The 24,185-nt window shown below is 32.1% G+C and overlaps 6 protein-coding genes across 6 annotated transcripts; 3 read left to right on the forward strand and 3 right to left on the reverse strand.

Annotated features, from left to right (window-relative positions):
- The first annotated feature begins 1,852 nt into the window (after positions 1-1,852).
- On the forward strand, positions 1,853-2,668 carry Rsph9 (Radial spoke head protein 9). The gene has a single exon (XM_068776795.1). The coding sequence runs from the start codon at positions 1,853-1,855 to the stop codon at positions 2,666-2,668; it is 816 nt and encodes a 271-aa protein (XP_068632896.1).
- An 815-nt stretch (positions 2,669-3,483) lies between these two features.
- Positions 3,484-7,269, forward strand: LOC137932724 (putative E3 ubiquitin-protein ligase UBR7). The gene is made up of 2 exons (XM_068776380.1): positions 3,484-3,860; positions 5,288-7,269. Exons 1-2 carry the CDS (start codon positions 3,696-3,698, stop codon positions 7,151-7,153), a joined length of 2,031 nt encoding a protein of 676 aa, XP_068632481.1. The 5' UTR covers positions 3,484-3,695; the 3' UTR covers positions 7,154-7,269.
- A 961-nt stretch (positions 7,270-8,230) lies between these two features.
- LOC137932943 (ubiquitin thioesterase otubain-like) lies at positions 8,231-14,207 on the reverse strand. The gene is made up of 5 exons (XM_068776632.1): positions 14,066-14,207; positions 13,674-13,973; positions 13,236-13,457; positions 10,556-10,666; positions 8,231-8,363 (listed from the first exon to the last, which is right to left on the reverse strand). Exons 1-5 carry the CDS (start codon positions 14,171-14,173, stop codon positions 8,277-8,279), a joined length of 828 nt encoding a protein of 275 aa, XP_068632733.1. The 5' UTR covers positions 14,174-14,207; the 3' UTR covers positions 8,231-8,276.
- Positions 14,208-14,607: 400 nt separating this feature from the next.
- BCAS2 (BCAS2 pre-mRNA processing factor) lies at positions 14,608-17,504 on the reverse strand. The gene is made up of 5 exons (XM_068776645.1): positions 17,332-17,504; positions 16,634-16,797; positions 16,189-16,401; positions 15,497-15,650; positions 14,608-14,762 (listed from the first exon to the last, which is right to left on the reverse strand). Exons 1-5 carry the CDS (start codon positions 17,404-17,406, stop codon positions 14,631-14,633), a joined length of 738 nt encoding a protein of 245 aa, XP_068632746.1. The 5' UTR covers positions 17,407-17,504; the 3' UTR covers positions 14,608-14,630.
- Positions 17,505-17,784: 280 nt separating this feature from the next.
- Positions 17,785-20,397, forward strand: CCDC53 (Coiled-coil domain containing 53). Its single transcript, XM_068776725.1, has 3 exons — positions 17,785-17,876; positions 18,587-18,751; positions 20,047-20,397. The coding sequence occupies exons 1-3, from the start codon at positions 17,826-17,828 to the stop codon at positions 20,338-20,340; spliced, it is 510 nt and encodes a 169-aa protein (XP_068632826.1). The 5' UTR covers positions 17,785-17,825; the 3' UTR covers positions 20,341-20,397.
- Positions 20,398-22,283: 1,886 nt separating this feature from the next.
- RpL36A (ribosomal protein L36A) lies at positions 22,284-24,182 on the reverse strand. Its single transcript, XM_068776440.1, has 3 exons — positions 24,109-24,182; positions 23,788-23,961; positions 22,284-22,450 (listed from the first exon to the last, which is right to left on the reverse strand). Exons 1-3 carry the CDS (start codon positions 24,109-24,111, stop codon positions 22,313-22,315), a joined length of 315 nt encoding a protein of 104 aa, XP_068632541.1. The 5' UTR covers positions 24,112-24,182; the 3' UTR covers positions 22,284-22,312.
- Positions 24,183-24,185: the final 3 nt, after the last annotated feature.

Consider the following 24,185-nt stretch of genomic DNA (forward strand, 5'->3'; position numbering starts at 1 on the left):
CTAAACGAATTTTTTTTTTATTTAACCTAAGTTTCAAAGTTCGGCAGGATTCTATTAATAATTTTTATAATAATTATTAGCAGAATCTAGTTTACTTTGTAAATAAAAGCTTCTCATATTTCTCACTTAAGAAATATAATCAATAATTTACGTTATATAATATACGTTACACAACGTAAATTTTTATTAAGAATATTCAGTACAAAATATCTGCATAATTGCAGAGTGAACTCTATTCTAGATGTATTCTTTCCTATAGTCATTAATTGTCATAACTTTTAAAGTTTTTTACTGTTAAAGCGGCTTAATTTCTAGGATCAATCATTGCAATCTTAAGATTAAATTTAAGTGTTATTTACAAATCACTAAAGTCATTAGTGTTTCTATATAAAAAAAATCCTAAGGAAAAACTAAAATGATATAAAAAATATTCAAAAATCCTCAACCGTTACGCGTTAATCCACATCTACCGCCATCTAGCGGTTTTTACTGCAAATTTATAAATTATTTGAATTATTAAATGGCGGGATAAAAGTTGACACAAATATCAGCACCATAGGTTCTTTTTTTAAACTATTTTAAATATAAATATTTCAAAAACAATGATTGTTATTATTTATTTCAGTAAACGAAGTTGCAGTGTCCTGCATTTATTAGTCATTAACCGTTAACGATCTTTATGAGAATAATATAAAATTGTAATTATAGAATTTTTTGTAAGAAGAGAAAAAATAGTTTTAGTGTATTAACAATTTCGTACTAAAATGACTCCATAGATAAATTTATTTTATATTGGGCTAGTTATATTTTATTCATCATCAGCATGAAATTATCAGCGTGTGTTATAGTATAAACTAGGCTTTACAATTTGATTTCCAAATGCCCAACCCGTGCTCGTGTTACAAGTAACTGGCGACAGAGGGCCGGCAAATATTTGACTTGAGGTAATTGCCACACGAGAAGCTATCTCCGTTTACGACGCTCCCCGATTGCCCCTTATTTGGAAAAACATAAAAATAAATCAACATACATTTACCTCGAGATATTTGTAAAGAAAATGTGTTTAATAAGAATTTTCAATTGACATACTCAAGAAATTTAACGAAAGAAAATTAACAACTTTTAAAATTATTATTGCTATAATATTTCATTTACACATTATTATTTAAGTTACTTTTAGTTTTAGATTTTTATAGTCGCTTAAATGATCCGGAAGTACAATATTAATGACTTCTTCTTTAATATAATATGACGTTAGACACAAAACCATTAAAATAATAAAGTAATAAATATATATTTTTTAATTTATGACTATAATGTAACCATATTATATTCCTAGACCTGAAAATTTCTAACCTATATTTAAAATCGCTTATAGGTTTCCGAAATATAGTTGACATTGACATCTTGTTTAATACAAATAATAAAATGTTTGTGGAATTTTCAGATAATTCCACTTGCAGAACAATGAAAATATTTTAAAAAATTACATACCTGTAATTTACGGCTCTAAAAAATATTATATACAAGATCACTTAACACCCGATGGCCGTCCAGCTAGATTAGTCAGTTTAAATTATAATGAGTATTTAATTTAATCTAAAATTGTTTTTGCAAGGTAACGCCTGATTCCATTAAATATTTAAAAAAAATTTCTTTCACACCGGTTCTGTTAAATACATTAATTATTTCTGCACCAAGAAATAGATTATTTCATTCTCATATACATATTTATGTTAATTATATATTATCTGCATCAAATTCTCTTGATATTGTAGAAAAATATTTCTAAAACGTCAACTCATAACGTTTGATCGCGTTTTCGAATACATGTAATTTTAAAGTTAAAACAATGAACGTACATAAATTATGGGACTACAGGGAGTATATTAAAGTTAACGGTGTTATGTTAACCAACGAATTGATATCATTATTGGAGACCTCACTAACATTGTTGCAGGTCGAAAATCACTTCAGCACGATACAATACTGGGGTCAAATATATGCTATGGACAAAGATTATTACATAGCCGTTGGAATAAACGATGATGTTCTCAACGATAAAAAATATTTCTACACGACAGATTTCAACTTCTGGGGTCTGTTGCCGAGAGCAAAAAAGAAATATAAATTCCTTTCATTACTCGCTACTGTACCATTTCGCGGTGACATCGCAGAAAAAATCAAAGTTTTAGACGAAGCCCTGGAAATAAACGATCCTGATAGATGCAGAATTATGAAAGAAGAGAAAAGACTGACCGCAACTATAAGCAATATTTGTGAGGAAGCTGAAATATGCGCCAGAGGGCAGTTGGTCAAAAGGTCAGATGGTACAGCAGTAATAAGTCCTAATTTCTACGGCCTCACTGCATCAGAGGCGAAGCTACTCAAGTCATATTTGCATATCCGTCCAGCTCAACATAAATGGAATACAAATCTCCTCACTCGAGCGGATTACAATTTAAGTATGGATTTTCTGGACTCGATCGATATGGATATACCGAATGGCTGTTGGAATCTATCCTTGGAAAACGTTGGCACTGTGGCTTACCTAAAAAGCCTCTATTGGCCTGGTATGATGTACTTTCATAAAATAAAAACACCGGATGCTGGGTTTTTGTACGTCGGTAACGGTCGGAAAAATTTAGACGTACCGTTCCTTCTTTAAATACAGATAATATATTTATTGCTTGTAAATTAATTTCATTGCGATATTGTGCAATAATTTCGTTGCATATACTACTTATCTTAATATGTCAGACGATTATCAAATTATGTTTATTTTATACTAATATAATAAAAATACATATTTCATAATGTTTTTTTTTTCAACTTTGCCAATTTGCAAACTTTTAATCCAGGTATAAATGATACATTAATTATAATTCTTACGTCCAAAATTTATACGATACTTTAGCTTATGTAATATAAGACTCATTTCATTTATTCCGTCAAAACAAAAGTTCGTATAATTGCTTAAGAGGTTATCGAATATATATATTGCAATTTATCATTCCTAGAAATACATGTAAAAAGATTTAAGCATGTCGTTTAGACCAAAGCCAAAATTGATTTTTAATGAATCTATGGTATGGTAAAGATATTAAATTGTAAATAAACATTATGTCAGAAATAATACAATAATTATAGTCCTCAAACCTGTATGGAGTGAAAGCCTATCGAGTTTGCGACGCCACTCCATCGAGCATCCATCTAAGCGACCAAATAGTTTGGCGGCTGTTTTTTCGGAAGGATATATAATATTCTTAAGAGGTTGCCGTGGAATCCGTCGAATTTAGAAACTGCTGACATTAGGCTAAACGCCCTCACATTCAGCTAATTTGTGAGAGCTACCAGGAAAATTGTATTTGTGAATGATATCAAACTTAAATCAAACAGAAATGTTTATACAGATGTTGAACTGTTCTAATTATTATTTTTTCTAATAAGATTACATATTTTGTGAGATTTTATTGTGTGTGATTAAAAATTTGTTAAATAAAAATCTGTCAAATAACTGAAAAAATTTAGTAATTTTTACATGGCAGCCCTACGTTCGGTCACTTATTCGCCGTTTATAGTTTATGTTCTATATAAAGTTGTTGGCGCCCTTCTTAACCGGCTTTCGTCAAAATCTTGTAATCACCATCAGGAATAACGAAGTTAATCCGAGGTGATATAGAAGGAGTACTACAATGTCAGCAAACGGTGTGAGCACGCCGGAAGACAGTGAGATGGCCGAATGCGACGGAGAAAAGGTTGTAACAATGATGGACGTTCTACAGGAACAACAGGAGTTTGAGGAAGATGCCAACGCGGTCCTCGGAGCCTCTGACGAAAAGGACTGCACTTACCCAAAGGTAACAATATCACACTTAAATAACGAACTATTGCGTCTCTTAAAAATATGGCGTAACATAAGACCATATTAATCCGTTAATTTCTTATTTGCTATTGTTTATAGTAATAACTGAATATTTAAAAAGAAAATGGGTCAATGTTTGCTTCTACTCTTCAATATAACATTTTTGCCGTTAAGCAAAAAAATTGAAGTCGTTTAACCAATATGGTTCGTTGCAGTTTTACGTATCAATTCTATACTAACGTATATTAAATGACATGAATTTATAATTTTTAATTTTACTTAAGTTACGAAAAATAAATACAACACTACACCGAAACGGGGCAAATTTAATAAATGTAAAATTCCTTTATTTATACCAATAACTGAAGCTCAGAGACAGTTTAGTATATTCTTATTTATGTGATACGAATAAATATTAAATTAAATATATATGCATCCGTATTATAATTTTCTCTTTACCACATCAGCTTATTAGCAATGAGTCATTATTTTTACACAAAGACTGATTAGTTATGTGTATAAAAAGTTTAAAAGGGGGAAAGATATGGCTTATTTGTCAGCAAAACTTACACCTGTATCCAATCTGTATAGAGTGATCATTTGGAATATATACAATTCAATTTTCCTATTAAATGAAAAAAAAATATGTCTGTTGCAACAGATGGTAAACAAGAAGTATTTTTAATGTTCTAGCTCAAATTTCGAAAAAAAAATCTTATTTTTGTTTTATATGGGTCAATGGGTGAACTCATCGAAAATCAATGTTCCAGATATAATCAATTATATTTTTTTAATATATCCATGCATGCAGAAATTTAAACTGGAAAAGTTATTGGCCAGTCTCATTGCAATAGAAAAAATAATTTAATGTAACATTTTTCAGCATCAATAATTTATAAATGGTATTTGGAAATAATTATATAGAGGCTTTTTGTTGACAAATAAACTTTACATTTACTCCTATTAAAACTTACATTTGCAACCAATCACCCCTTTAAAGTAGTCGAAGTATATATGTCAGTTTTGATCTATGCAACTTTCTCTTTCTATATTAAAATAAAACTATATAAATAATAACTAAAAATTGGATATTGAGAATGATATTTATCTAAGAAATTATGAAGGTGTATCTCTTCATCTGTTAAATTTTAAAAATGATGGTAATGCTGTCAAGGCAACAGCAAATGACCAATTAAGATTTGGTCTCAAAGCCGAGGTCACCTTTCATTTTCCTTTAGAACTCTGTAACACATAGTAACCATCAAACTGTGCCAATTGTCCCTTTGTTTTCCTATTTTTACATCACTTCCTCATGATAACATAAGGATGACGATAACATGATTTATGTTCCAAGGTTATTTGACATATGAGTAATGTAAACCAAGTGAATCTATAGACCTGATATCTATATTATTATTTCAGGGTTACATTAAAAGACAAGCAATATATGCATGTATGACATGCTGTTCTGATGTTAAAACTGACCCAGATAAAAGAGCCGGAGTTTGTCTAGCATGCAGCCTGAACTGTCATGAAAATCACGAGTTGATTGAATTGTACACAAAGCGTAACTTTCGCTGTGATTGTGGCAACCCACATTTCAATTCCAATTCATGCACATTTAATCCAAACAAAAAGGAATTTAACAAAGACAATAAATACAACCAGAATTATAGTGGATTGTATTGCATCTGCCAGAGGCCCTACCCTGATCCTGATTCAACAATAGAAGATGAGATGATCCAATGCATCATCTGCGAGGATTGGCTACATGCATCCCACTTAGATGCAGTTGTCCCTTGCAATGAACAATATTCTGAGATGATTTGTAAAGGTTGCATGGAGAAAAACGAATTTTTACATGACTATTCTAGCCTTACTGTAAATACGGAAAATGCAGAAATTGATGTAATAAGTTCTAATGATGTTTCTATGTCTAATGGCAACACTAATAGTGCAGCTTGTCTGGGAAAAGAAGATAAAAACAGCAGCACATTAGAATCAAACACTCTAAGTGTAAACTGTGATAAGGATGTTGAAATAAAAGATAAAACAAAAACTACTAATTCAAGTAATGAAACTAATGAACAAACAGATAAAAACTCCAGTGCCTTAAATAATGAAACAAGACAAGAGATTAGTGAAACCTTAGAAGACATAAAGGAGGAGCATGATCTCAATAAAAGTGAAAAAAAGACAAATGAATATTCTAATTCCAATGCAACTCAAGAAGTCTCCGAATGTGAAAAACAAAATGTCCTTAATCCAGAAACAGAAAAAGATGGTCAACAAACAGATGACAAAGAAACCAATGAAAATAAAGACCATGGTGATAATCTTAAAACTATTGAGGAAACATCAAATGATAATGAAAAGAAGAATACTAAGGAGGAATTATTTGACAATGAACATAGTAGTAGTTTAAAAGAAGATATCCAAACAGATGTTACTTCTAGTGAGATTACAGGTAAAATAAAAAATGCTTCAAATGAATCTGCAAAGATAGAAAATTCAGACTCAGGTGATTCAACAAACACAGACATACAAGACAAAGGATTGGAAATGTCTGAACTGAATAAAGATAATATTGAAACTACAAGAGTATTAGAAGCTACAGAAGATAATAGTGGTGATACACCTGATTTAAGTAATGAAAGTGAGCAAAATATTAAAATAATAGATGTCAGACAAGTTAGTATGGAAAAGGAAGAAGCAACAGTGGACAATGTAAATGATAATAAAAGCAAAGCTGATAAAGAGAACAGAGTTCCAGAAGAGTATGATTCATCCACAAGCAGAGATAGTAAGAGAAAATTATCAACAGAGGAAAATAAAGATGTGACAGTAAAAAAAGCTAAGATCGATGAGAACAGTTGTATAAGACCAAAAGGAGTGAAGAGGTACCATAAGGGAGCTACATTCTGGACCTCAAACTTTAGACAGAAGCTATGTACCTGTTGTGAATGTCTTACCATGTACAAAGACTTGGGTGTTCTATTTCTGGTGGACCCAGAAGACACAGTCAATGCGTACGAAACCTTGGGTAAAGAAAGAACAGATGGTAGCTCATCATCACAATATGAGAAAGGCTTGCAAGCTTTATCATCTCTGGATAGGGTCCAGCAGATAAATGCTCTGACAGAGTACAATAAAATGAGGGACAAATTGCTAGACTTCTTAAAGAGTTTCAAAGACAGAAAGGAAATTGTGAAAGAGGAAGATATAAAAGCATTCTTTGCAGGAATGAAACCGAAGCGTGAGCCAGATGGAGTATACTTCTGTCGGTAATGTGTTCCTGCAGCTGAACTTATAATTTGATGACTTTAATTCATATTTATTTTATTGTTCTGACTTTCAAACACAATTTAATTTAATTTGTATTTTTTCATAAGAGAAATATAATGTCATTCATTAAATTATTGTTTTATTCACCTACTTCTCAAGTAAAGTATAGAAATAGTTATAAATGTCCTACACATAAATTTATATATATATATTAATATATTATTTGTATCACAAGGTACACTGTACCTTGTGATACAAATAAAATTTATGTTTTATAACTGTGTTTTAAAACTGACCTTTGATGTAAATTAAAAAAAACTTCAATAGTAATAATAATGTGTGCGTAAAAGGTTTTGGTAAGATTATTTTATTAGTCTGCCATGATCGCGGCCCTGAAGTGCAAAAGAAGACCGGACTACAACGAAGTGGACGCGGTCTTGCCCCAGCTCTTCACGGGACACCGAGGATTTTCCGAGTGCATTCACCGGTTTAAACTTAAAGACTTCTCATTCTTCTGTAAACAGGGCGTGGACCAGACCTGGTAGCCGACTGTCTCGCATTGAGCGGACACCGAATGCCGGTTGGGCGTAAAAAATAATGAAGGAAACATCGCCTCTATGTTAGAAGATACCAAAAGTAGGGAATCGTTTCTCGATTTTTGTAAAGTAATAGTTAAACTTGTGCCAAAAATTAAAACAGTAGTATAAAAAACAGTGGTAATAAAGTAAGCAAAAAACTAAATACAAACATTAAATAATGTAAATAAAATTGTAAAGTAGAGAAATAAGGCGATGTATAAACATGAATTAGAACGAAAGAGAAAGATAGAATGAATTGTGGAAGGAAAGAATGGAAAAAATAGATTATGTGAAGAATGAAAATAAAAAAGACAGTAAAAAAATTAATAGGACAAAAAACGTCCCTGTCCTTCCCGAAAAGGTACGAGAGGACCCAAATAGAGGGATCATCAAAAAAAAGTGGACTCCCTTTAACTGAAGTGATAATGACATGTAAAGGAACGTAAAGTAAAGAAATTAAAAATATCTTAGTTAACATGGTTGAAACAATAAAACAAAGTGCAAATACATAGTTAAATTTATTATGGTAAACGTTATTGAGTGCTGGATCAGGCGTACAGTATATCATAGTGACCGGGCCGGTACAGCAGCTGAACAAGTGGTCGCGAGCCCTCGGGGAAGTCGTGCGCTATCACCTGTGCAGCAAAATTATTTTACATTAACTCGTATCCAAATGGTCATCACAACTTTGTAATAAGTCATGGAGCTGTGGTAGTCCAGAAGTAGATAACTGAGACATGTGATCGCAAGTCGTGATTTGGATTCCCAGGATTGCCACTGCTTACAAACAAGTTTCTAGATGATGAGCAGCAGCAATCTCTACGTACCATAATACCAGTTTTTGCCAACCCGCATATCAAATGTGATGATTAAGGTATATACCCTACTATGGTACAGATATCTTTGGGTGAGGCCTGAGGCTTGCAATGGGCGTCGATGACTTGAAATGATGAAGTAAATACGGGAACCTTCAAGAGTATAGTTAATTAATACAAGATTATTGCATCAACAACATTGAAATCAACTACAAAATAACATTTTTTACTTATGTTTTTGTTGATCACGTCATAGGAAAGTATAATCATCCAAAAAGGCTCAATAATAGCAGACTTCAACTTAATATAAAAATTCTAAGAATTCAAAACATAGTCAGTCCAGTTTTTTTACATTCACTTTAGTAACAGGATATTGCCTTTTGGCATTACATTCATTGTTTTTTAATATATGGTTATATTAACTGTATGAGTTTAAAACAAAACAGGTAAGAAATAAACACAATCACTCAGAGAGCCTAATAGAAACAAAATTAAATGAATTATGTACAATGTTATATTTCGAATCAAAATTATGAAGTTTGTAGTTTGCATTGCAGTTGAGTTCCAACTGCAAATTAATCTGAGAACTGCCTATGGACTTATCAGTGCGAACTTCCCGGGTCAGATCTGCCCGAAATAAAGTAGGCTACATCAGTGGCGTAGCTAGGGGGTGGAGAGCGGGGCGGCCGCACCAGGCACCACAAGCAGGGGGGGCACCAAAGTTGAAAATAATTTTTTTGAATTGTTTTTTTTTGAATGATGAATAATGAAATGTTAAAAGAAAACCATAATTTAAAGTAAATAACATAAAAAGAATATCGAATTATACAAATTTTTGCTAAAAAAAGTTGTTAAATAATATGATTATTAAAAAAAGTAAACGGTTACAAATTATAATATACACAGTGTTTAAGCCTTTCATTCACAAACACAAAGTGTTTTTTAAAAGGGCCCTAAATCACAAAAACACATATCTGTGTTTCAAACTAGTCGACACTATTGATTTTATTGAAAATGTGATTAATGACTTTGTAGGCCAAAAAGCGAGGAATGTTCGTTTTTAAATTTTCCCAATAAATTTTATTAAGATCTCATGTTATTTTATATACATTTATTATTATTTTGAACCAAAAAAATTATATATTAACTACATTCTGTTCTGAATTTTGAAATTATTTAGACTCCTTAGGAGGGGGGGGCACCAAGCCCCAATCTGCCCCAGGCCCCAAATACCATAGCTACGCCACTGGGCTACATTATATCGAAGCTCCATAAAAATACAGTTTAAAATCGCTTGCTGTGGATGCACTGCAGACCAAGGACCGTAAACAATAATATTTCATTTATAATAAAAAAAAATTATTTCCGTCACTGACAGGCGCCATGTTGCGCCACACGAAGGGTTGAGATTTTTCGAAAAGAGGTGAGAATTGGTTGGTTCATCAATTGATTGAACTATGAGTGGATGTCGAAAAATTGATTTCATCACTCTTTAGCTCTTCACTATCAAATGCTGATAAATCTTTTTTGAACCTGACAACTTTGACAACTACATTTGAATTGTATATTTGTCATGCTAACATGTTCAAGAGTCGGCTATTTGAGTCCACTTGGAACACTTTGAGAACAATGATGTTAACTAATGGCCACTGGAGCCTTACGATTCTTAAGTGGACACAAGGTGGAAAGACAACCTTGTTAATATCCTTGGAAAATGATAGATGCTGGCATCTTCCAATTGGACTCATTGGAAATCTTTATTTAGGCTTTATGGACAATGGACATTTTATGGCCAGAATGAAGATGTTGAAATAAGCTATAAAGGTCGTTTTTTGAAAGTGATCACAAAAATGGACAACTGGAGTTAGTTTTAGCGACTTGGAAACTATGTAACTTCATATTTAAGTTGAAGAATGCATTATGGCTAAATTTGAAACTTGTTTCTAATGAGCACGCTCCGTGGCTTTTTCATAACAAAAAATTTACATAAGGGATACAATATGGATTGTTACCTGGCTGCCTTCTCCACGGTCCATATATTTCACTCTTACACCAACATTTAGCGCATTGCTGAGTGCTATTATGTGAATGTGGTCAGATTCCTTGTACATAGGTTCCACTTCCTGCAAAATGACGTTACAACCATTAAAAATTGAAACAGAACTTAATATTATTTACTGTAAATAAACATCATCATATCCGCTGATAGACGCTCACTGCAAGACCTCTCCAAAGGTCAAGATGACCAGTCTACTCTGTCTATGTCATCGGTCCAGCTAGTGGATGGCCTGGCCTACCCATGCTGCGACTACGGGCTCATGGTCGCCACTCAAGAACTATAAATCTAACCTCTTAACCTGCTAGAATAATGAAGAAGGTTAATTGGCACAGTAATAAAAAGGAATAGGACATAAGACAACAGAATTGAGATAAATATAGCGAATGAACGATGAAACTGAAATGAAAACTGTCATACAGAAATGTAAAATAGTAAAGGATAATAGAATAAAGCCTAAGTTAGTATAAAAATTATAAAGTTCAAAAATAAAGATACATAATTGTTACAGTATTCTGGAAGGCAGGTGAAGGAAGAGAGATGTATGATAGGTGACAAAGTATGGAAAGAAATGGTAGAGAATGGAAAGGATGACAGAGGATTGATTGAAAGATCTTAAAAGTCAAAACAGGAGGGTGGATATGACAAAAAAATTGGTGAAAAATTTATTGTAAATTATGTCCCGGCTTACACATAACATAGGAGCATGAAATATATATATATAAAGTAATCTTTAACATAGTGATAATAAAATATATTTATTAATAAAAAATTAAAATATGTAAGAATCCTAAGAATAAAGACCATAAATTCCTAAAATATTAGATGGACCAGAAAGTAATGTCGCTTTCTTAAGTTAAATTCACACAACTACATATTTTACAAGTTCTTATTTTTAATCAACAATATGTTCTCCTTCATTATCAACAACCTTTTGCCATCTAGTATAAAAATGTTCAAGGCGGGGCAGTAAAAATCAATATGTTTTTGTGTAAAATATGTTGACAGAAACATTATTTTCCGGATCTACTTGCACAATAATAAATATGTTGACGGATGAAATAATCAAGGTCGTGAGAAGTAAATGGATATGGGTAGTGCACTTGTCAGTCATTGTGGCAATCTTTGGGGGAGGCCTATACCTTACAGTGGGTGTCTAGTAACTGACATGATATCGAGTGGGTTTTATCAATACAAATTTAAGTCATATAAACTGAAGGCATTTTTTAACTTATTGTAACTACAATAGAATTACAAGAGTTCTGGTTGATTTAACAAAAATGTCATATAAAACTGAGGTGTTAGCCGGTAGTAATCCAACAAAAGGTTTATCATTTAGCTGTCCCAACAGAAGAGTACCAAAAAGGATTTCTCCATGAGACAAAGAGGAGGTAGTTCAAAAATTTTTATTTTATTTACAATCATTCATTAAAATATACAATAAAATATTAGGGTGGTGAATGATTTTTAAGAATTCTTGAGTTCTTATGCATCCAATATTTTTTACAACAACTGTCTCAAATCTTATTCAGAAAGTTTCAAGGGATTGCAGGTAACAGAATCTAAACCTATTAGAGAATATAATCTATATATAGGGCTTTTCAGAAACCTCATTGCTAGATTTGAAAGAAAATGTTAAAGAAAAAGTCCACTTTCCACAGATTTATGTTATTATCAATCAGTGTAAAAAATAATAATAACTCTTACAAGATCTAAATTTAATTTATAAGGATTATTTGTTGGAGAGACATTACCATTATGGCTTCAACACTAGCGTTTGAAGCCATATATATCAAATTGACTTTGTTGCAAGAAACCATATATTGAATTTTTTTTTTCATTTAAACATAAAACCTTTTTTAAAAACTAAACATGTCTGATTTATAATGATTACTATGTCAATTGTTGCAGAAATATAACAGAACATTTCATAATTACAATGTTCACAGTAATTCATACTATGTGTTACCTAGTGAGGGGCCCAAGTCCCACGGTGGAGTAATACAAAGTGGACTTGACAGAAGATTAACCCTTTTATTTTAATATTAAAATATATATGTTACATAGGGGGCATATAAATTTTAGAAAGGCTAAGGTGAGGCATGGCAAAAGGTTGAAAAATATTAATCTATACAATTATTTTGGCACTACCTTGACAGTATGTTAGGAGAGAATAAATATTATTATATGGAGATAGTGTTTTCGTTAAGACTTTATAATATTTCATGATTTATTATTAAAGTACCCACTAAAATAGTTCTAATAAATCTTGTTAATTATTCAACATAGTGATTATGTTTTCTATATGATAAATAAAGTTGAATAGCAAGTAAACAGACGACTGCTAGGACCATAAGGTTCTGAAGTGGAGATCATGAACCAGCTAATGCATTGTAGGATATCAAACCACAAAGTGGATATACAATCTTGTCAAGGTTAATCTAAGTCACTGGAGAAAGAAGACTGCTTTCTACTGATCCTATTGGACATAGGGTAGGTCCATGTCCAGAAGCAGACATCTTACAACTAAAATGATGATGACATTGAATGATTAAGCTAAACAAGTCCAGAGTGCAGTTTTCATAGACTTGCCACAATGTAAACAGGTTTATAATAGTACAAAAATTTCTACCCACCTGTCTACAAAATTCGGTAACTGTTCTAGTTCCTTCTATAAAGTTCTGGTAAAAATCATGCTTAGTTTGTAGCTGGCCAGAAGTGACGAGACGTAGGTAGACAACAATGTAGTCAGAGTAACCCTGTTTATTGAACTTGTCGTGCAACTCCCTGCGCACTGCATCAACCTCATCCAACGAACCACCAGATTGATCGCCAACTCTTTGAACTACTTCCATGAACTGAAAACAAAGTTGTAAAAGTTTTATCAAAAGTAAAAATTACGATAATTCGTACAACTTTGCTAATACTTAAAGATTCTAAGGACTGTTTGTAGTTACTTTTACTTCTCTAACTACCGTCCATCTGCCATTTCTCGAAAATTGCAAACAATGGCGTTTTCCACACGGATGTAAGCCAAACAAAAAGAAAACATAACCTGCAATTTACAATCTCACCGTTTCATAGAAGTCCTCGACTGTAAACTGTGGGAATCCCAGTGCGACGAGTATTTCCTTTGAATTCTTAGCTATCTCATAGAACTTGTCGTATTCCGTTTTATCCGTAAGAAGGTATTCTAAATATGCATAAGAAAAGGCTCGAAAAAAACAGTTTCCGTCGGGACGCGTTCTCCTAATGTATTTGTACTTTGACGACAGGTCTTTAACTTTTAATAAATAAATTGGGTCTTCGGTATATTCCTTCTCCAATGACGATAATGCTTCGAGATCACCGACGAGAGGTATGGATTCTGATATCTAAAAACAAATAAACACCATGTTGTTATTGTTATTTACATATATTAAATGAAACCAATGCATGTCAGCGTATTTAAAAATAAAAACCCAACCTCCTTCTCTATCTCCCGTTGCTGCTTCATAATCAACTCATCTTGATTTATTGAATTATCAATTAAATTGCCGGTGCAGGCACTGCTGCTCGATGCATCGTCCGCCATTTTCAAATTTCATAAAAATAAATCTGACACCTGACAACAAATGACAATCGCTTTAAACAACATCGCGCGCGTTCAGGTTGAGCACAGATTTTATAAGATTATTCAAATATAAATTAAAAATGTTTGTTCATGCTCCCTTGAAATATATTTCCATAATTAAGTTCAGTAACATTTTTTAATTTTCTTTTATCCCTGCTATAAGATTTCTGAAACTTCAGAATATATGGTGATTTAAATAGAATAAGAAATAATATGCATACAATACTTTTAATTATGTTTGAACATCGACCGGTTTGTTGCCTTGGCCATAATCTTTTAAAAATTTAAAATAATATTAAAAATACTCGTTTAATATAACATTTTTATTATATTTATAGTAACACGCTTATTAATTCAGCTAACAAGATTTTACGCCCAATAAAACTCTTTTTTTGTCACTTCATGTACATTTATTTAACTAATCAGCAAACATATCTTCAATCTTCTTCTGCACTTCCTTCTCGGTCTCCGAGTTGAGTTTGTCAGGTAGCAACTTGACCGCTTCCATGTCAGCACCTTCACCATTTTCAGTGGCAGTCTGTCCTTTAGCCTAGAACACAATTAAAAATAATACCACATATAAACTAGTATCTTTTTTACAACATATTTTAACTTGTCTCCGGTCATTTTTTCGATTTATTTCAACACTATGTGGCTAAATTTTTTTCATCATTAATACAAATTACCCTTTTTGTTTAATACAAATATATATTTTTGTTATATCTATACAGGTTTTTCATTATCGTTATAAATGCTAGGCGGAAACACCACTTACTAGCAAGCATCTTGCATAAAAATGTATAAAAAAAAATTATTTAGAAAAAACTGGTTACCGATTGTAAATTCCGTTAAGGGTTATACTCTCAAATTTAAACTAGGGCAACCGGAAAATAGTAAATGTATATTTACTTATAAACATTTATGTAAATAACTCTTTAATATTCAAAGGAAAAGAAATATATAGTTAAAAAAAGGATATATTTATATTAACTCAAAATTTTTTATAAAAATTTTAATTAATTTTTGCTTATGACATCAAAATGATTTTTTAAAAGTTTTCACTATTCGCTGACTCATCACAATATCTCTGGAACCATAAGGTTTAGAAACTTGAAATTTTATAGAAATATTCCTATCGCCGAGAATACATTTTATGAAATTAGTCTTGCAAAAGGGGTTAAAGAGCTGTTCATTGTGCAGACAAGTGTTAAATTGGATGGCGGACAGCTTGTATAAGATTAAACTTGACAAATGATTACATTTAAATATGAAATGCATCAATACCTTTTCTAATTGTATTTCTAGTTGCATTATGGCGCGTTCCAAGCGATAGTTGTCTGACACTAGTTGCGCCCAGCGGCGGCGTAGCGCCCGAAGTCGGGCTCCGCTGGCCGTCTGAGAGCGCTTACGTTCCCAATTCACAGCGGCTATCTGTTTCCTGTACACAAGACACACAATGATGCATATACAATGTCAGTTTAAAATATATCTACCTTGATCATTTGATCACATAGACGAGTTGCTGGAATTTATTCTGCTAATTCTCATTCCAGGTTTGCCATATTTAAGGTAATAGCAACCTACTAATTCCAGGTTTAGTCTTATACCCTGACCACTTGTGTATATCAAGATTAATATGCGAGAAGAGCCCAATTTGATAGAAAATAGAATCGAATTGATCTATCCTATAATGGCATATTTCGATTTAAAGGTTAAAAAGGGGTTACAAGAGCAATCTTAGATGAGCCCATAGCAAAATATAACAGGGTTTTCTTTGTCGTCACTTTAGATCAATTTAAGGCACTAGATATAGGCAGCTTTCAACAGGTCATTTCAGAAGTCTCATGGCAAGGCCTAAGTCTTTAACATCTTAAGACTGAAATGATAATGATGAATTTAAACTTTATAAAATACAATAACAAAACTTTTTATGTACTAATTGTGTGTTAGAGTGTAACACTTGAAATACATTTTACCTTAACTGAGTATGTACACTCTGTGCGCGGGTAACTAGAGACTGTAATATATGTAGATAAGATTTCCAGGCCTCAGTTCCATAGTGCAGTTGGAGCTCCAAATTCAATACTCGGGTTGCCTGGTGAGATAATTGGGCATGCGAGTTGTCAACCGCCTCAGTCCATGCCGTTGGCTCGCCCAGTCTCCCGGCTGGTGGTGGAGGTAATTCATATCTGGAGACAATTGAATTTATTTAAATTATAAAGCAATGTTATAAATCTCCTGAGATTTGCCAATTGAAACACAAAATGAGTGCAATGCTGCTTCGTGGCAGAGACCAGGTTTATCATCTAATTTTGAATTGTCCTAGATTTATGAAATACACTGTATATTAATTCTGGGTGCAACCTTACACCCTTAAGTTTTATTGTTTAATATATACAAATATTAATTTTTATAACATGCCTTTTCATGGATAGGGGCTCCATGGGTAATCTCTGTTGCACTCGCTCCATCTCTCTCTGCAGGGCAGCTGTCTCAAAAGCTGTACTGGGTTCTGGGCCAGCATTTTCTAGGTAATTCTTAGTAGGTCTGTATCTCCTACATTCTTCCTCCACCATAGCCAATGCCTGAACAGTATAAGCATATTAAGTTTGGTTTGCTATATACTAGAAGAATTGTTAATCAGAATAGGTAGATAGATAAATTGTACATATTAGGTAGTGGTGCCCTAGTGGTTAGAAACTATGAGTTATTATCGTTTGTCGAGGGTTTGATTACAGATATAACTTTACCATTGCTCAAAAAATGTAAAGGCCAGTGTTTCCCACAGTGAAGCCAACACCACACAACATTTGATTCTTAAGGGAGCATTTCGGAAAATAACTTGACACGAGTTTAAGCCTTTCGCTTTAATATAAAAAAATATGTATGATACAAAAGGGGGTACAATAGTATTTAGATGTGGCATTACACAAAAAAGTTTGGGAAACACTGTCCCAGACCACAGAAATGCGTATATGTTACATTTTTCACTCTAAAGTGTCTTCTTCAAGGAGGTATATATCTTCCAGCAGGTTCATAAAAACAGCTACAAGCTAGAGAAATATTAAATATGAACTCCAAAAGAATTATTTAATTGTTATCAAATACGAAAAACATACCGCTTCTCTAACACCGGGGTCGTCATAACCTTGATCAATATATGGCAGCGCATCCACAACAACTTCGCCTGCCATTGCTCTGAGGAATTAAATAAGTTTTGATTACTCAATAATTATTAAAAGATTATTGATTTTTGTCCCTCCAATCGTATCTCACAAAACAAGCACTTTTGTTATGACATTTAAAATCATTTGAATATGACAGGTACAATGTTTTTCCTTTACACAGCATACGTTTTGTTACAGTCACAAACATAATTTTATAATATTGACTTAGAATTAATTGCATTTTATTTTTACCATTTCATTCCTAAGAACATAATTTTAATTGAGTTCCTCCTAATCAAATAATAATATCATTTCAATTAATTTCATGACAAATGTGACGGAATGTTTTGAACTTTTGTCCGGATGAAAAAAAAATCCTTTTACTTGGTCAAAACAGGAATATTTACCAATAATTGTAATTAAAGGTGATACGTTAAAAAATCGTTATGCAGGAAGTACTTAGCAACGAAGAATTTGAAAATGTAGATTTATCTAAGGTATATTTTTAACTAATTTATGACGATATATCTAAAACTTGTTTACATTTATGAGTACTTTTCATTTTTATACTGTTCATTTTATAGGGCTTGGATTTACTATGTAATTCAGAGAACGTGTATTTTGTCGAAAATATTTCGTGAAGCGAATTGGCAAGTAAAGAGTACCCAACAACAAACTTCTAGTACGTCTCCCACAATCGTATGACTTTGTTAGCATTTTTTTTACTTATCTATTACTGGTTAAGACCATCATAACTTTCTAGCGTAATATTACTTAAACCGCATATAATATATATATAGTGTAAAATGTATCTTTTTCCCCATATTAAACTTTAAACATGTCTATTACAATTCTCTATGAAATATATTTACTTTACTAATTTCTTTTGTTTTCCTTTTATAACTTCTTCACAGAATTTATCAATATATTATACAATGATCCATCAGAGAACAATAGAGATAAAACTTTTAATTTATAGAGTAAAAAAGGTAAATCCATGCACCTTTTACTACATTATTCATATATGGTTTGAGCTCCTAGCCACCAACTGCTGTTGGTGTTACAACACAACCTTAGCTATGTTATAGGTTCACCCATGGGGTGGCCTATCCAAGTTCAGTCCAGTGGCTTATGGTCACCATCCAAAAGTCTTACAAACTGACTACTACATTAAAGTTCATAATAATAAATTTGTTCATAATTACAGATAGCAGCTCTTCAACAGAAGCGGACACTTGCATTTGTCAATCATTTTGTTATAACTACAGTGCAGTTCCTAAACACATTCTCCAGGTCATGTGAAAAAAAATTAATGCAATTTGAGGCGAAGCTGGAGAAAGTCGATGCAGCGATGGTCTTGTTGGAGGCGAGGGTAGATATAATTTATTTATTTGTTTATCAGCTGCTTTCCTTGGACTATTATAAATATTATAAATTTTATTTAAGCTTAAAATATATCTTTTTTCTATGTATCTCTTGCTACTATATCTTCCTTGTGATCTGCTTTCTAACAGAATATTCATGTGCAAATTATACTTCCTTCATTTTTCATCATATATTTTAAATCATAACTATTGTCAAAATATACAATATATACAAGTTTATTTAATCACTAAGTAAGTCATTTTGAATTTTTTCAATTATCTTGTTAAATTTTTTTAAATTTATTAAAAATTTGCAAATTAAGTAGCTAAATGTAATAATTGGAGTTTTTTACCGTAAAATGATATATCAAAATTATTGTTAATATATTTTTAAACCTTTTATGTGCCGTGTTCCACCTTAGCCTTTCTAAAATTCTTATATCCACCTATGGAACACATATATTTTTAAAATTAAAGCGAAAAAGTTAAATTTGTATCAACTTTCAAATTGCACTCTTTCACAATCAAATTGCCTCTCTGTGCGACATGGGCCTCACATTGGGATACACTGGTCTACATGATTTACAACAAGAACCATTTAAAAAATTTAATAGAATAAAATAGAAAGCTATTGACATACAACTTTTGCTCAACACACCAACTATTTATATAATAGTGATCATGTATGATTCTGTAAAGATTTTTAAATAAATGGCTTTGAATATATCAACTTCAATGTAAAGCCTACTAATTTGAATAAGCAGGACATCAACCTTAATAAGATTACCAACCTTGTGAGCAGATATCTTAATCTGTACTTACTGGTCCAGTCTTACAGGTTGATCTACACAAAAGACTACTTACCTATCTTTACCAATATTTTCCAACCTTTTTGAGCCATGCCCTACCTTTCTACAATTCGTATAGGGGGCCTATGTACTATGGGCTACTAGGGAGACCTGAGAGTAATGTCAGTTGTATCGACATATTTTTCAGAAAAAATGGTAAAATTTAACCATTCCGGCATCTAAAATTTGTATACTAGATGGTAGACGGTTGGTTGATTATAAATAAAAACATTGTTAAAAATGTAGTTGTATTAATTTAACATAAGAAAGCGACATTACTTTCTATTCTCCTTAATACATAATTTTTATATTAAAGAGAAAGGTTTAAGCTAGTGTTAAACCAACTGTCATATTGCACCCCTTATCAATATGGGGGCTATGGGGCATGGGACCCTGGAAGGGAAACATTGATCTCAACAAGGAATAAAACTACAAGTTTAAATGTATTGTTTCAGCTATCATCAATTCCAGAAGTCAACAATGAATCTGTGACAGTTGATGAACCACAGAAAGACTCACAGAATAAATCAATAGACCAGAAAGAGGATACTCCAGACACGAGTATAGAAGTAGAGGATAAAACTCAGGAAGCCAGCAGTACAAAATCAAATGACACAGTTCAAATCAAACCAGAATACGAGAGGTTTGTTAAAATGGTGCAAGTGGGTGTACCATTGGAAGCTGTAAAATTAAAAGCATCCCTTGAAGGATTGGATCCAATTGAGCTGGAAAAAATGTTAAAGAAGTAAAATTTTATTATTTTAATTTATCAAATTTATTGTTATACACATAATAAATACTATTATTTTAAAACTAAAAATATATCTTAACTGTTAATATTCCAAAACAGATATTACACAAGAGGCAATCTCTCAATATATTTTACGCAGGCACTTTGCTGCTAGTCTTAACATGCAGCAGGCGATTTTTTTCAGTTCGGATGCAAAATTTTTTCAGCATAAAATAGCTGTAGTTTTTAAACATTGAGGTCTTTTGTTTAAAAGTTTCAGTTAAAAAAATTAAAAATAAATTGTCAGAAATGAAAAACTAAAAAAAATCAAAAATCTTAAAAATTGCAGTGTGATGTCATTCAAAGTAGTTTTCCCTCATTTTTTGGGAATAAAAGGATGACACAACCCGCATATGAAGCAAAAACTCAAAGCCTCTCTCCACATAAAACTACCCAAAAAATTTCTGGTGACATTTGGAAACCTGCTCCTCAGAACTTTTAACATATTACAACATAATTACGACAGCAAAACGAATTGTATCTTTCCAATGTATGTCCATCTGATCCCATTGCAAAAACTCCTCGCTAAAACCCGCGAAAAACAACTTTAAGACTCTTCCCGTTCAAGATGTGAAATCAGCACAAAATGACTTAAGTCGTTTTCCACTCGAGATGATTTATGCTGCTATGTTGATTAGATTTTTGACGGAAACACTTAATGAACAACATATAAATAGTATAGACACATTATCAGTAAGCTATCATTGTATATATTGATATGAGATGAACCTGTAATACTTTATAATTCTATATAGCACTTGTTGGCGACTGTCTGTGTCATATAAAACCTTTTGTTTTTTATATATCGACAGTTTGTGTCGCGTGTTTGTATTGTATTATTTTACTGTTACCTAGTTTTGTAAAATTATAATTGAATTACCACCATCATTTCTTTAATCTTTCATCTTTTATTTAAACCATTTACACAGTCCACATTCTCGCCATTCAATAGACTACTAATACTTTAAAATTATCTCTTAGGAAATTTATTAAGCCCTGACACTGTTAAAAGGTATATTACTCTATTTTACAGTATGTACAAGATAAAGATGTTCGAAAATAATTGTTCCGAATTTAAAAGTATTTTTTTCCATTGATATTCAAATAAAATACAAACCCTATTGAGTTTGTTGTTAGTTCTCAGTAGGTTGTGCTTGACTAACTTCATTATATGATCTTGTGGAATGTCTTCACAGGGGTAGTAGATCAAAAAGTCCAAAATAGATACAAGTATATTGACTACTATAGTTTCTGGTGATGTTAATGCTGTTAGCTTAGGAGCTTTTACAGCTTTATCAGTACCAAGTTCATGGAGCGAAAGGGTCTGGGAACTTGCATCAAAATTTTTACAGGGCTTGTCAACATGTGTAGACATATGGTGTATGTGTGTGGCTTGGGACAGCAGAACTGACCACTAATCTGAGAACTGATATTTATACAGATTTCTAAAAAATAACAAAGACAATGTTCAACCAATTAAAACTTAATCAAACAATAAGTATTGTAGTGCGCACCGGTGCGGGATTCGCTGATGATGACGTAATGCAGTTCCTACAATCACATATAATAAAGCTACTCTAGACTTTAATATGGAACCCTATATAAGATGCAAAGCAGAAACACCACAACTGCACACAACAAAATCTTGATCTAGTAAGAATCCTATTTCCGCATATTAAGATTAAAAACCAACTCACTATACACATTTTGTTATACTTTGTTTCGCTAAAGTGGAATTAGTAAAGGTATGTCCACTGAAAGTTCAGGTGTAGATATTTTAGGACAAGCTGGAAGGCAGGAGTGGTTCTCAAGAAGGGTGAACCTAGCTAAGAGAATACTGACCTACCATTTGATCACATATTAAATTAAGATAAATAAATCAAGTTAGAAAAATAAAACAGATTAAAGTTTTAACTTATTTATTAGCCAGCCTAGAACTGGATCATCTGTCCCTTCCTCTTCTTGTCACCTCCAAGTTCAAAGTGCTTGCAGCGCTTGAGGGCCACCTGGGACCTCACTTTGCAGTCAGCGCATTCCAAACGAAGCACAATTTTCTTTGTGGTTTTCGCCTACAATGTAACATAAAAAATAAAATAACACATATCTTATTAACACATTCTATAGAAAGTTTATCCTAGAATATTATTAGTGAAATTTTAATGTCTTGATTATTATTATCTGTAGATTACACACATTTTAATATATATACTAGAGGCAGATAAAACATTTTAAAATTTAAAATAACATAATTCCAATAACCATTATCAATTGGAATACAATGAATCATATAGAACTATTTCCAATCATTGATATCAACCCTAGAGTAAAAATCAGAAGGTTTTCCAGTGATTGACATATAATGACATATATTTAATCTGATATTAGAATCATCTATTAAAACAATTTCCTACTTCTATCTATTCCTACCAATTCAAGATTGAAGACCACACTTACCACAATGTTACCAGTGAGTTATTTTGAATACATCACCCACAAGCAACCAGATATCTTGGTCAAACTATTGGTCATAGAGAAATTAGATGGTCAGAACCATGATCACCTACCCATTGATCTGACTAATAACTGGATTCTTTATTTCTACTGTCTTGAGCAAAGAAGAAGATAGGAGAGAAGAGAGCTTGTCATAGATCTTTCAAGGCATTTTAAATGGGAATTTCTAATAAACATTAAAAATAAGTATGACATATATTTTAGTTGAATCAAAAAAACTATGTACACCTTTATATTTTATTAAATGTTAATATGAAATTCATTCTAGTTCACATATATGAAAAGAAGCAGTCTAAGATTTTATATCTGGCGGGATCAATATTTTTAACTCTAGTCCTGTTAATAAAAGTAATGAAATGTTTTGTTTAACTTTAATGTCATGTATGTTTTACTGTATAAGACCATGGGGATACCGCCATAGACTCATCACTTGGTAAAAAAAAACTGTTTGTTATATTGTTTTGGGCACACTATTAAAAAATAACAAAAAAAATCCCAGAATTTTGAACTCTTAAGCTTATGCCAACGTTTATTTTAGAAAAGGGTTATGGTATTTCGGCGAAGATATTTCAGTAACCTACGATAGAAGGATATAATAATAAAGATCAAGTGCTTTTAGCAAATACTACATTAATATTAGTATTAGTTAAAAATAAATTCTTCGAAATTTGCCACCCATTGTCAAAAATTGTGAGATTGAAAGAGCTCTTGTCTTACTCATTAAAATATTTAAAAATGTATATCTATATTAATTAACGTTATGATTTTTGTACAATTATTTAACTAGTCAATATTCAATAATAGTTGATAAAGCTATATAAATATTTGCATCATTAATATTAAATTGTATTATACTATGAGTCGGTATTTACTGTAAAGGTTATGTTATGGTTACCTTCTTTTTGAAGATGGGTTTGGACTGTCCACCGTATCCCTGCTGTTTACGGTCGTAACGCCTTCTGCCCTGCGCAGCGTGCCTTTCCTTAGACTTCTTGTACTGGGACACTTTGTGCACCTTGTGGCATTTGCACTTTTTGCAGTATGTCCTGCGCTGTTTTGGTACGTTCACCTGGAATTATGAAAACCCCGACATGAAAATACGGCTACCACTGTTCTGACTAATTCATGCGTGTAAATAATTTACACTATAAAAATAGTTTAATAAAACTCAAGCGATGATTTTAATGGATAAATATAGGAAACTGAGAACACGAACCATTTTGGCGTTTTTCAATATCAACCAAACGTCAGTGAAAGAGAGAGACAAAATAGTTTTGATTTGAAGTCTTAGCC

This window comes from Battus philenor, unplaced genomic scaffold (assembly GCF_028537555.1).
Source record: "Battus philenor isolate CCGP_79_NKW_IND1 unplaced genomic scaffold, ilBatPhil1.0.hap1 SCAF_12, whole genome shotgun sequence".
NCBI lineage: Eukaryota > Metazoa > Arthropoda > Insecta > Lepidoptera > Papilionidae > Battus > Battus philenor.